Source organism: Salvelinus fontinalis, chromosome 17, assembly GCF_029448725.1.
Source record: "Salvelinus fontinalis isolate EN_2023a chromosome 17, ASM2944872v1, whole genome shotgun sequence".
In the NCBI taxonomy this organism is placed as follows: Eukaryota; Metazoa; Chordata; class Actinopteri; order Salmoniformes; family Salmonidae; genus Salvelinus; species Salvelinus fontinalis.
Window position 1 is genome coordinate 22,447,494 of NC_074681.1, and position 13,643 is coordinate 22,461,136.

General features: G+C 43.9%; 1 protein-coding gene across 2 annotated transcripts in view; it reads right to left on the bottom strand.

Annotated features, from left to right (window-relative positions):
* The window catches only part of LOC129813984 (phosphatase and actin regulator 1-like), an 82,898-nt gene extending 70,410 nt beyond the window's left edge, over nucleotides 1–12,488 (bottom strand). For both annotated transcript variants that reach the window (XM_055866677.1, XM_055866678.1), the window contains exon 1: nucleotides 12,180–12,488. In XM_055866677.1, the coding sequence (XP_055722652.1) occupies nucleotides 12,180–12,291 (112 nt within the window). In that variant the 5' untranslated portion in view covers nucleotides 12,292–12,488. The remainder of the gene's footprint in view (nucleotides 1–12,179) is intronic.
* Nucleotides 12,489–13,643: the final 1,155 nt, after the last annotated feature.

Below are 13,643 nucleotides of genomic sequence, written 5' to 3' on the forward strand. Positions count from 1 at the left end.
AAAAATGTATTTTTCTCAGTCCAATACAAGCTTTGTTGTCATACGATATGCAGTGAATGATAGCTACAATTCAAAATCTTTTCTCTGTGAGATTGAAATCTGTGACTTTGATATTCTTCTAGAATGAGGCCTATAGAGTTTGATATCCAATTAAAAAGTATGTCAAACCTGTACTTGTGAGTTTGATATTCCTTTAGATAGACTGTGCTTCAGTGGAGGCTGGTGGGAGGAGCTTTAAGAGGACAGGCTTATTGTAATGGCTGGAATGGCATTAATGGAAAGGAGTCAATCGTGGTTTCCATATGTTGGATTTGTTTGATACCGTTCCAATTTATTCCATTCCAGACGTTACAATGAGCCCATCCTCCTATAGCTCCTCCCACCAGCCTCCTCTGCTGTGCTTCCTTTCTGCATCTGTTCTCAGTATACCGTTGCTATGGGCACTGAGACAAGTTGTTGCTGAGCTGAGCACAGCAACAACACTCACAGGTAAGCTGGCAGCCTGGCAGCAGCTTGGCACATGATGGCCTGCTGGGAGGTGTATAAGAGGTAGCAAGGCCTCTCTCTCGCTCTCGCTCTCGCTCTCGCTCTCTCTCTCTCGCTCTGTGTATCTATACATCTGTAATTTGTAACTCTACTACTCTCTCCGTCTCCCTCTTCCCATATCTCCTTTCTATCACTCTCCCTCCGGTGTATCTATAAATCTTTAATTTGTAAAACTCTAGCTACCGCTGCTCTCCCTCTTGTATACTTCCCCTCTCTCTCTCTTTCTCTTTCCCTCTTTTCCTCTCTCTCCCCCTCATTTTGTGAATGGATTGCTGGTTCTCATCAGAGCTCAGTCATTCCCTCTGGCCTGTGATGACTCAGTAGAAGATTATACACTATACATGCAGCTCTGCTCTGGTTCTCATGGGCGGGTAGCATTGCTTTATGTAACTGCTTACACCCAGGAGTTCGTTGGCGACAGAGCACGCCAGCAAGTCCCAACAACAATTATGCTAATGTGACAGGACTCCGGTCCCCGAGGGTCCCAGGGAGAACATGGAAACAGTGGAAAGGGGGGAGACGCAGAAGGGGGTAAGGGAGAGGGGGGAGGAAGACGGCTGTAACCGCTCCCAATTTAATGCTGATGCAGCTTTAGCAACACAATGTAATGCATGGAGCAATTTAACCTTGCATGGTGGGAGTGAAGTAGTAGTGTACGTGTGTGCAATTCCAGATCAGTATACTGCCTCCCCTGATTCATACATTGCTCCAGGAAGAGCATTATATACAAAAATGAATATAATATTAGGCACTTAATCCAACCTCTCTTTCCTCTTACTACACCCACCCATTTCCTCCTTCCATAGCCTACTGGCTAGGCTTAATGTAGTCTTACATAACTGTCACTCTGAATAGTGGGTACATTATTTCCCGTTATGATCTGTCTGTATGATGAGCCGCACAAACCACCATGTCAAATTTGTCCCATTCTCATTGGCTGCTCAAATTCTGCCCCAGTGAAAACACATCTGGAATCTACTTTTTGGGGGAAATTAGTTGTACTAAATGTGGAATTGGTACCAGTGTCATGGTTCAGACAAGACAGGGTCTGGATTCAATCAAATGATGTCTGCCCTGGCAAAACCCATGATCTGTTTCATTTTTCATGCACACATGTCTTATTCTAAAATGTGGAAGCATCTACCTGTGAGAATACTATACCTGTACAAAATAATTAAGCAATTTGACAATGGTTTCTTATCCGTATGTATACTGTGTAAATAAATGCTGCTGTGTAGCTTTGACTTAATGGTTCCAAGGTTACTACTGTACAATAGCATTGCATTTTGAGAGTTCTATCTCAGATATCTCCTCTGCCAGTCAGCAGAAATGTCATAAAGAACTAGTGCTGGTGGTGCGCAATGGGAACTGTAGTGTGATACTACCAACAAGCTCTTATGCCATCCTCTCCGCATTGTTTCACAACAATGCTGCCTGCCTGTCACCAACTCAAACAGATATAAACGAACTGCGCTCCACCGGGCTTTCTGCAGATTGGATAAAATAAAACAGGCTGTGTAGGAAAAGAGACACTGCACTGTACCACAGTAAACTTCCTCCACCTCCTCCCTCCTCCAGGCAGCATATTGGCTTTTGGCAGTGGTGGAGCTGTCATTGGGATTCAGTGCCTCAACCCATCCTATCCCCCCACCCCTCTTCCCCCTTCCAACATTCTGCCACACTGACTATAAATATGATTAATAACCGCATCGTCACGCAGCTTTCCCTAGCATTTTTTCACAAGGAGGGGCACATGGAAAGCGCATTATAGCTAGAGCCATTGCCAGACTTCTGGAGAAAGAGGAAGGAGAGAGAGACAGACAGAGAGAAGAGCAATCTTGCAATCTCTCCAGGCCTTTCATGGTTGACACCTGCCTGTCTCCTTCTTTCATCTGAAGTGAAGGATGATGGGACACTTCCTGGTAGGATGGTTGGTTCTGAGGGTTGAAAGGAATCGTAGCACTATTAGTTGCCTCGGTGTAGCACATCTATACAGCTATTTTCAATATGATATGAATGTTTTATTCACAGAGTGATGGTACAGTAGGGTACAACCGGTGCTGGTCAACGTGAATCACTGTGAGAATAAATATGTGTGCTGAGATCTCTATGAAATGCAACTTCGTAGGCTCACGTGTCATGCTTTAAGTTTAAAGGACAAGTTTGCTTTTATGAACCAAATCTCAGTTTTTTATGTAAATGTCATGTTATAAAAGAGATTTCTCATTCCCATTGTGGTGATATGAGAAACGAGAAAGTACAAGCTTGCTAGCACACAAAGTATATATAATGTTGAGGATAAAGTTTGTAAAGACACAAAAATCTTAAGACCTGCATCAATATACTGAGGGCATTGCCGTTTCTAAAAATAAGGTTTTGGGGTGTTTTTGGAGCCTTTGTTCTTTTGGAATTTGTATTTTTTATTATGGATCCCCATTACTACTCTGCCTGGGATCCAGCATAATTAATGCAGTTATACAATTTTAAAAACAATACAATACATTCATAATATCACAATACATCCATAACAGATTTTCACAACACACTGTGTTTTAAACTGTCATCTCTGTTCAGGAATAGATGCTCATATCAGGATGCGATTACTACTAGATGAAATCCTCCCTTACAGTGAGGCAGTCAGAGAAACCAGGCACACAGTGTAGGAAGTAGAGAAGATACAGTAGATCTGCCCGGGGCAGACCACAGACGGACTCAAATAGAGATCAAATACAGCCTGTATTAAGACTGGGAGTGGGTCTGGTCTAGCAGGTGGCTGTGTGAGGTGCTTCCTTTGACACACTGTCATTTCCCCCAGAAAGGCCCAGGCGATACAGGCAGATAGAGCCCTGCGCCTACAGGGTGGCATTGGATGGGCTCTGCCCTGCCGCCACCACCATCCATCTGGCTATATTGAATGTTCTCTCTCTAGGACAGGAGTGATTCCAGAGAGCAGGAGGGGGAGGGAGGGAAATATGGAGAACTCAGTACCTCAACTGCACTAGGATACTAGGCGGCTGGGGATGGGAAAGAATGATCCCGTAACATTGTAAAGAGGCTGTCAGAATGTTTGGTGCTGAGAAGGTGTGTTAATTGGTATACTGGAGGGGGTATTGTGACATGGCATGTGTGTGCGTGTGTTTGTGAGTGAGTGTGTACTGTACGTGTGAGTCAGTGGAGGCTGGTGAGCTCATAGTAATGGCTGGAACGGAGTTGATAGAATTGATAGAAACACGTTTCCCTCACCAGCCTCCACCGGTGTGTCTTTCTGCGCATCGCATGCAGGTGTGTGCGTGCATGCGTAAGTGAGTAAGTGAGTGCGTGTGTGTGCCTGTTATGTACTTGTATCTGTAGGACTATATGTGTATTAAACTGCCTCCAACTCCATATGGGTGTCAGTTACTCTCCTGGAGCACAGCCAGGGGGAGCACCAAATACACCCTTCATCCCCTGCAATGCAGCCCAGCCCAGTCCAGCCCAGTCCAGCCCAGTCCAGCCCAGCCCAGTCCAGCCCAGCCCAGCCCAGTCCAGCCCAGTCCAGGCTCCAGCCCATACAGGCTATTTATATTCAGCCCATGTCCTGTAGTGGAGATAAAGCCATCAGCATCCCCTGTCCCATGACTCAGTCTGCACACACAGCATTCACCTGCCCAGGACAGGATAACTAACTACTGCACAGCATGTAGCCCACCCCTGTAAAATGCACAGTGTATCACAGACCAATGCACTACATTACAGGATCATCCAGATACTGTGTAAGACAGATCAACAATGAGTGTAGCTATCTTCAAGGATGTGATTACATTTAACCCAAAAACAGATCAAATTTAATCACACACAGATCAAAGGCTCCAGTGTCGGATGATACGAGGAGAAATGGAGGGGAGTGTGTATAGGGAAAGGGATGTGTGTGTTTGTGTGTCTGTGTATCTGTGTGTGAGAGGGAAATAACAGATGTGACTGTTGTTGAGTTGTGCTTGAATGATGAGCAAACAAAAACAAACAAATAAATCTAATGAGCTGCTGTATCAGCAGACGGTCGAGCAAGCAGGCAACACACACACCGTCACACATGCACACACATACACACACAAACACATCACTGCTTGGCAAGTACACCACATGTGCACACAGGCACACACATACGCATGCAGACACACACACACACACACGTACACAAATACAGCTCTCACCCAAACCTTCCCTGAATGATTTTGACTCCTGTCTACCATACAAGGAAGGATCCTGTACAGATGGGACTGGATTCTATTCATCCTGTGTTTGTCTGCACAGTGTACTGTATAATGGAAGTGTCACCCAGCTTCTTTGGTTAGTAGTCATTTCCTGTTGGGGTTGTTGATTGAAATCCTCACTGCACTAGTGCCTTGAGTGAACAAGTCTGACAGATGTAGTTCCAATAGCTCAAAGCAGAGCCACATAAAGATTAGTGATGGACACACACACACACACACACACACACACACACACACACACACACACACACACACACACAAACACATGCACACACACATATGCACACATGCATTCTTGCATACACATACAGTACATCCTTTGAACTGGCCCCCCAGCTGCTCTGAGAAAACCTCCAAAAAGGTGGCATTGTGGTATTGTACAGTATCACTGGGTGCACACTGGGAGCTTCATAACATGAGGTGAGAGACAACAGCTAGGGTTAATTTGAACAGCTGTTTCCAACAACAACAAACACCTGGATTAAGGATGAAAAGCCAGCGGTATGACGCAGCTCAGGTTAATCTAATCAAAGAGACTAATCAAATTATCCACACGGTGCTAAACAGGCCAATTCAATATACCTACGTCTTGTCATACTCACCCCTTACTGTACTCAACTCTGATTCCATTATGGGGTGATTCCTATCATAAAGTCATTGGATGCTATGGTACTATCTGCAAGCTCTCACAGTCTCATGTCCATCCAGGTTTCTGTTGTTCCAAAAGTAACATTTCAAAGTGTCTAAGGTTAAGTTTAGGCATTAACTCCAAATTCTTAAGGTTGGGCATTAATTCTGAATGGTTAAGGTAGGGGTTAATGTTTGGGATAGGCAAAAAAAAAAAAATAGTTGTAGGTATTATTGCTAACTGTTGCCCCTAGTGGCTGGTTTCCACATCATCTCCCGACGTCCTCAGACATGGATGGACATCGAATACTGACTTGTATCACGGGTGACCTGGCTGGGTAATACAGGCTTGCAGGGCCGAGCTAGCCCCTCAGCAGAGACTGTATTTCCAAATCAAATCAAATTCTACTGGTTGTGTACCTGCCGCTTTTGGGGCAGCAGGTAGCCTTAGTGGTTAGAGCGTTGGGTCAGTAACCGAAGGGTGATGGATTGAATCCCCGAGGTGACAAGGTAAAAATCTGTAGTTCTGCCCCTGAACAAGGCAGTTAACCCACTATTCCCTGATAGGCCGTCATTGTAAATAAGAATTTGTTCTTAAACTGACTTGCCAAGTTAAATAAAGGTTAAATAAATAAATTAAAAAAAATATATATATTAAATACACATCTTGGGTGCAGTGAAATGCTTATGTTTCCAACAGTGCAGTAATACCTAACAATTTACAACAATACACACAAATTCCAAAAACGTAAAGAAAGGAATTAAGAGATATCAGAACGAGCAATGTCAGAGTCTGGAATATAAATATCTATGTATATGATGGTGTGTATAGACAGTATATTAATAGAAAAGGTGTGTACAGCAGTAGTTACAGTATATACATATGAAGTGGGTAAAACAGTATGTAAACATTATTTAAGTGACCAGTGTTTAATAACTATGTACCATTGAGATGGTAGCAGGGTGAACAGGCTACGGCTCAGGTGGCTGAGGTCCTTGATAATCTTTTTGGCCTTACTGTGACACTGGGTGCTGTAGATGTCCTGGAGAACAGGCAGTGCGCCCCCGGTGATGCGTTGGGCTGACCACACACCCCCCACTAGAGAGTACTGCGGTTGCGGACGGTGCAATTGCCGTACCAGGCGGTGATACAGCCCGACAAGATGTTTTCAATGGTATTTTCAATCTGTAGAAGTTCGTGAGGTCTAGGGGCCAAGCCGAATTTCTTCAGCCTCCTCAGTTTGAAGAGGTGCTGTTGCGGCATCTTCGTCACACTGTCTGTGTGGATGGACCATTTCAGGTTGTCAGTGATGTGCACGCAGAGGAACTTGAAGATTTTCATCCTCTCCACTGCGGCCCAGTTGATGTGGATGGGGATGTGCTCTCTCTGCTGTCTCCTGAAGTCCACGATCAGCTGCTTCTTGTCCAGATGGGACAGGCCAGTGCAGTGCGATGGTGATTGTGTCATCCATTGATCTCTTTAGGCAGTATGCAAATTGTAGTGGGTCTAGGGTGTTGATTAAGGTGGAGGTGATATGTTCCTTAACTTGCCTCTCAAAGCACTTCATGATGAGAGAAGTGAGTGCTACGGGGTGATAGTAATTTAGTTCAGTTATCTTCGCTTTCTTGGGTAACAGAACAATGGTGGACATCTTGAAGCAATTGGGGACAACAGACTAGGATATGGAGAGATTGAATATAATGGTCTGCGCATGCTCTGAGGATGCGGCTAGGGATGATGTCTGGGCCAGCAGCCTTGCAAGGTTTAACGAGCTAAAATGTCTTTATCACGTCGGCCAAGGAGAACGAGAGCTCACAGTCATGGCGAACGGCGGTGGCCCGTGCCGGCGGCACTGTGTTTTCCTCGAAGCCGAAAGTGTTTAGCTTTTCAAGGAGAAAGGCATCGGTGTCCGCGACATGACTGGTTTTTCCTTTACAATCCATGATTGTTTTGGAGTCTCTGCCACATACGTCTCGTGTATGAGCCATTGAATTGCGACTCTACTTTGTCCCTGTACTTATGTTTTGCCTGTTTGAATACCTTACAGAGGCCATAGCTGGACTGTTTGTACTCGTCCATGTTCCCAGCCACCTTGCTGTGGTTAAATGCAGTGGTTCGCACTTTTAGTTTTGTGCGAATGCTGCCGTCTATCCATTTTTTTTTTAGGTTTGGATAAGTTCTAATCATCACAGGGGGAACAACATCCTCTGTGCACTTCCTGATAAGCTCGGTCACCGAGTCAATGTACACACTACATGACCAAAAGTATGTGGACACCTGCTCATCGAACATCTCATTCTAAAATCATGGGCATTAATATGGAGTGGAGTTGGTCCCCCCTTTGCTGCTATAACAGCCTCCCCTGGAAAGTATTTCCACTAGATGTTTAGTAAAACTAAATGCAATCTCTTCAACCGATCGCTGCCCGCACCCGCCCGCCCAACTAGCATCACTACTCTGGATGGTTCTGACTTAGAATATGTGGACAACTACAAATACCTAGGTGTCTGGTTAGACTGTAAACTCTCCTTCTAGACTCACATTAAGCATCTCCAATCCAAAATTAAATCTAGAATCGGCTTCCTATTTCGAAACAATGCCTCCTTCACTCATGCTGCCAAACATACCCTCTTAAAACTGACAATCCTACTGATCCTTGACTTCGGCGATGTCATTTACAAAATAGCCTCCAACACTCTAATCAGCAAATTGGATGTAGTCTATCACAGTGCCATCCGTTTTGTCACCAAAGGCCCATATACTACCCAACACTGCGACCTGTATGCTCTCGTTGGCTGGCCCTCGCTACATATTCGTCGCCAAACCCACTGGCTCCAGGTCATCTATAAGTCTTTGCTAGGTAAAGTCCCGCCTTATTTCATTTCACTGGTCACCACAGCAACACCCACCCATAGCACGCGCTCCAGCAGGTATATTTTACTGGTCATCACCAAAGACAACACCTCCTTAGGCCGCCTTTCCTTTCCTGTTCTCTGCTGCCAATGACTGGAACGAATTGCAAAAATCACTGAAGCTGGAGACTTATATCTCCCTCACTAACTTTAAGCATCAGCTGTCAGAGCAGCTTACCGATCACTGCACCTGTACACACGGTAGTTGTTTGGGCTAAATTATAGATGGGCTATGTACAGGTGCAGTAATCTGTGAGCTCTTGTATATAAAGTGTATGTCAATGCCATTCTCAGAGGCAACCCAGAACACATCCCAGTTTGCATGATCAAAACAATCTTGAAGCCCTGGATTCTGATTGGTCAGACCATGTTGAACAGTCCTTACCACGGGTACTTCCTGTTTAAGTTTCTGCCTATAGGAGGGGAGGAGCAGAATGGAGGTGTGATCTGATTTGCTGAAGGGAGTGTGGGGGAGGGCCTTGTAGCCATCCCAGAAGGGGGAGTAGCAATGGTCAAGAGTTCTTGATGAGCGAGTAGCGCAGGAGATGTGTTGATAAAGCTTTGTAAGCGTTTTCCTCAGATTTGTTTTATTAAAATCCCCAGCTACAATGAATGTATCCTCAGGATATGTGGTTTCAAGTTTGCACAAAGTCCAGTGTAGTTCCTTGAGAGGTGTCGTGGTGTTGGCTTGAGGGATTATATACACGGTCGTGAAGATGAAAATTATCTTGGGAGGTAATGCGGTCGGCATTTGATGGTGAGGTACTCCAGATCGGGAGAACAAAATGACTTGAGTTCCTATATTTTACCACAATCACACCATGATTAGTGAATCATGAAACATACACCTCCCTCCACCTTTCTTTTTCCTGGAGAGTTATTTCTTCATCTACGGGGAACCCCACTGGCTGTATGGACGGGGACAGTATATCCGGAGAGAGCCATGAATCCGTGAAACAGAGTATGTTACAGTCCCTGATGTCTCTCTGGAAGGAGATCCTCACTCTGAGCTTATCTACTTTATTGTCTAGGGACTGAACATTAGCGAGTAATATACTCGGAAGCGGTACGCCTCCTGAGTCTGACAAAAATCCCACTCCATATTCCTCTTCTCCATCGACGGTGTCTTGGAGCAGCCCCTGGGATGAGTGGAATTGCCTCAGGGGGTACAAACAAAGAATCCAATTAAGGGAAGTCACATTTCTGTTCGAAATGCTGCTAAGTGACCACCGATCTAATATCCAAACGTTATTTTCATCTGAGCAAATAATGTAAAATGTAACACACAAAAAAAGAAAAATACTGCAAAGTTGTCTAGGAAGAACAGGACGATCATGTCTGTTGGTGCCTACTGTATGTGATACTGGGAGAACAGAGATCCAAATGTTTCAACAGTTTCAGCACAAATGGTGAACAGTTCAGAGTACAAATAGCACTGCACGTACTGATTTCTCCAAGCTGTCGATGTTCCTGAGGCCTCTTTATTATGTTGACCCTGGATCAACATGTCCATCAACCAATCAGACAATAGTCTGCCTTTTGAACTGTGTCCTCAGATAATTCAACTGTTGTCCACTCTGAATGTTTTGTCTGTTGTTCTCAGATATCTGAGTTGTGGTGGGTCGGAGTATGTATGAGTGTGTGGGACTGTGAGTTTGAGTGATATCTGACCCCGTATTGTGATCTGTGGTGTCTGCCGCAGACAGATTGCATGTTTGTCCTCCTTTTGCCACCTTTTGGGAGCAGAAGAATGGCGACCAGCACTTACAGGATTCATGGAATAGACCTGAAGCATGCTGCTACTGTATACTGTATAACAATCTGTCTGCGGCAGACACCACAGATCACAATACGAGGTCAGATATCACACAATCACAGTTACACACACTCACAGTCACACATACTCCGACCCAGCAGCAGCATTCCATTCCTATTACATGAATCCTGTATGTTCTGGTCCCCATTGTTCTGGCCCCTTTCCACTAAGGCCACTTCCCAAAAAGGTGGCAGAAGGAGGACAGACATGCAAAGGCATAACCCTCACAGCATGCTACCTGCCACAGAGTGACGAGCTCATTAGAACAGACAGTGTGAACTGGGTCCAGGTTACCTCAGGGCTCATCTGGACTAAATTACTTGGTGACCTTGTTTCCACATAGAAGCTCTGCTTGGCCTCCTGCTGGCCTCAAACCATATGTAAACCCTCTGTCTCTGTTGCTCTGTTTCTCTCTCTCTCTTTTCATTTTGCTCTCTCCCTTCATCACGCCTTTCGTCTTTCTCTTCATCTCTTTCTCCCTTCCTCCATCATTCCCCCTCTCTCTCTTCTCATTCTCTCTCACACTCTAGCTCTCCCTCCCTCCCCCACTCCCTCCCCTCTGTACCTCCCTCTCTCCCTCTCCCTCTCGCTCAAGGCACACCCATACAGCACACAAAATTGCGGACAGCATTTAGCCTACCTGATAGGATTGGGAGCACTGTTTTAGAAAGGTGGGGGGAAAGTAACCTGCTCCAACTGTCCTCTTTAAATTCCAGTTGCAGTTGATAGCAAAAGAAAACATGGTTTGGACAAATCAAAACACAAGATAGTAGACATTTCCAGAATGCATCAATAGCCTGAAAAGTATTTATTCCTGAAACTATGTAAAGGACTACAAGTCGGTGCAATATTGACTGTTAATCAATAACACAGTAAAGTCCATCTAAACACCATAGGGACTGATGCTGCAGTTTAGTCACAGAAGATCACTCATAGTGTGGGTGTGACCATAACAGAAATGGTTAAACAAAATGTACCAGTTTAATACAGAAAAAAGATCCGAAAAGAAAACATTTTAAGACTTTACCTTAAGTTAAGTTATTCGAAGTTTGTCCACGTACGCAAAGCAATTTGGGCTATCCAGCCGTTTCAGCACCACAGCACAGTGGACAGCTCCGGCCAGGTGACAGAAGCACTGCAATACTATTGAACTGATGCACGGACTATATGCCAACTAAAACCATGCAAAAGGCTCCAAGGCTATTTATTTCTGAACCAATTCATCATGGCAATCATGCAATCGCATAGACCATATTTTGCATGATATCGAATTACGAATAACTGCGATATGTGATCGGATGCCTAGGCTACATTTGGCTGTATTTGGTTGAAGTTGTATGCTATTACAATGCAAAAAAATATGAATGCCTCTCGTGGGCTAACAACAGACTCAGACCGAAAATTATGCCAAGTCACCATGGTAACAAGAAATGCAATACACCTCGGCGCTCGGAGAGGAGCAATTTGTGTACGTTTCCCACAAGCCAGAAACTGAATCTAATCAACATCTAATATACCAATAATATTGCACTGTATATAATAACTTGGATGTATATAACATACATGGGTGCTTTAACAGTCAACACCAATATGCTCTCTGTAAGGGATCTCCGGCATAATCCCGAACACCTTGCTGGTGACTACACGATCACGTTGGGGCTCAGAGTCAGTCGAATGCTCCCTCTATTATGTAACTGAAATGAATTAGAAGACCTAATGCCGTTCTCTAACGAAATACAATCTCACACGTTGTACAATGACCATTCATGTTCTTATTCTTACATAGCCTAATAGCAAATTATCATTTCACAAATCAAACAATTCGATATGATAAATGTGTCCAAAATGCCACCAAAATGGCAAATTAGGTAAAACCAAATGTCCACATTTATATATGCACTAGTGCAGATCGAGCTGTCTCAGTAAAAATAACTATAAAATATAATTCTATTTGACAAAACCGTTCGTTTACAATAGTAAGGTTTGGTGCTTCGAGAATCAATGGCCACACGTGAGAACAAACCTACCTGTATGCAGGTTGAAGGAGACTCTGGCTTCGGCGAGGTATGGGGTATCGCTCTTGGACCGGACTCTCCTGATCCGCCGGCGGTCTATATGGTCTTCCGGAGAAGCCGCCATCAATTTGAGCAGCGTCCAGTGACGACTGGCGTGTTGGGACAGATACAGAGCCACGGCCGATCACGGGAAGGTATTGATGGGGAGAGAAATAAATAGAAAGGGTAGAACAGGAGAAGGAGATGCTGGGAGATTTGAAGCGAGGCTTGGAGCTGCTATTACAGAGCTCCTTAATAACCCAACAGCAGAGCGAATGAGAATGGAATATCAGAGGGGGGGAAAAAATCGCTAAAATGGAAACATCAGACCAGTCAGTGCATTTATTCGAGGTTATTGAACTAACATATGACTGCCTATGAAAGCTAACATTATGAGAACATTAACATTATTTTCCTTCATGTATGTAAACTATGATAAACCAAAAGACATAACTGTAAATTGTGTTACACATTCGTGATACATTTTCAAAATAGCCTATCCAACGCCATCTTGTGGAATTAAATTAGAAATATTGGGTTCTTTATGGACGTATCAGCAAAGTGGAACGAAAATGAAGAAAAAAGAAAGAAAGAAAGTGTGAGCTCAGGAAAGAGAGGACGTTCTATGTTTTAACACCACCAGAGGTCATTATAAACTAGACTATATCTTTCCCCTCGGTGGATTTTGGGGGCTGGCTAGAAGGGATCCAGTTTTTGGTAAATTAACGTCAGATTTGACATTTCTTATAGGAGAATTAACATAGCAGGTTACTAAAAGGTTTAGAGTTAGCTAAAATACAACAACAAAAATAATTTTAAAGATAATTTGACAAAAGCTGGATCCCTTCTAGCCATGACCGAATTTTGGAGCGAAACATTCAATGCTTTGTGACAGTAAGGGAGTCTTTACGGTTTTTCAAACTAATTACTGTAAGAAAAGTAAACAAACTCTGCCTCGCAGTCTGGTAACTCTACTGGTTCGGTATGGACGTGTTACAAATGTTATGTATGAACTCAAGATATTCTGAACACAGGCTATTCAATGTAGTGATCGATACAATTTATTTGCTTGCATGTAAATTTTATCCTGACTTGATGGCTCATCACCTCACTGTTTTCAGTTTTATACATGTATCGTTGAGGAAATTATATTTATTTTTATTAAAAGCTGTATTTAAATGTTTTATAAAAACAATTTCATTTACGAGCCACAGCTGATTTGAACGAGTTTGCTCATTCAGATTCAGAACTTTTAAAATATTGGTTAGACTCCATCTGGGCAGGCTCGCATTGGACGAATCAACGTTGTTTCCTCACTGAAATGACTTTGAACCAACGTGGAATAGACCTAACCGGTTTGACTACTTTGTTAACACCATTCAGCATGCATAAACCTACAAAGAGTGGAGTTCCTACCTTTAGGGGTGCTGCAGGCTA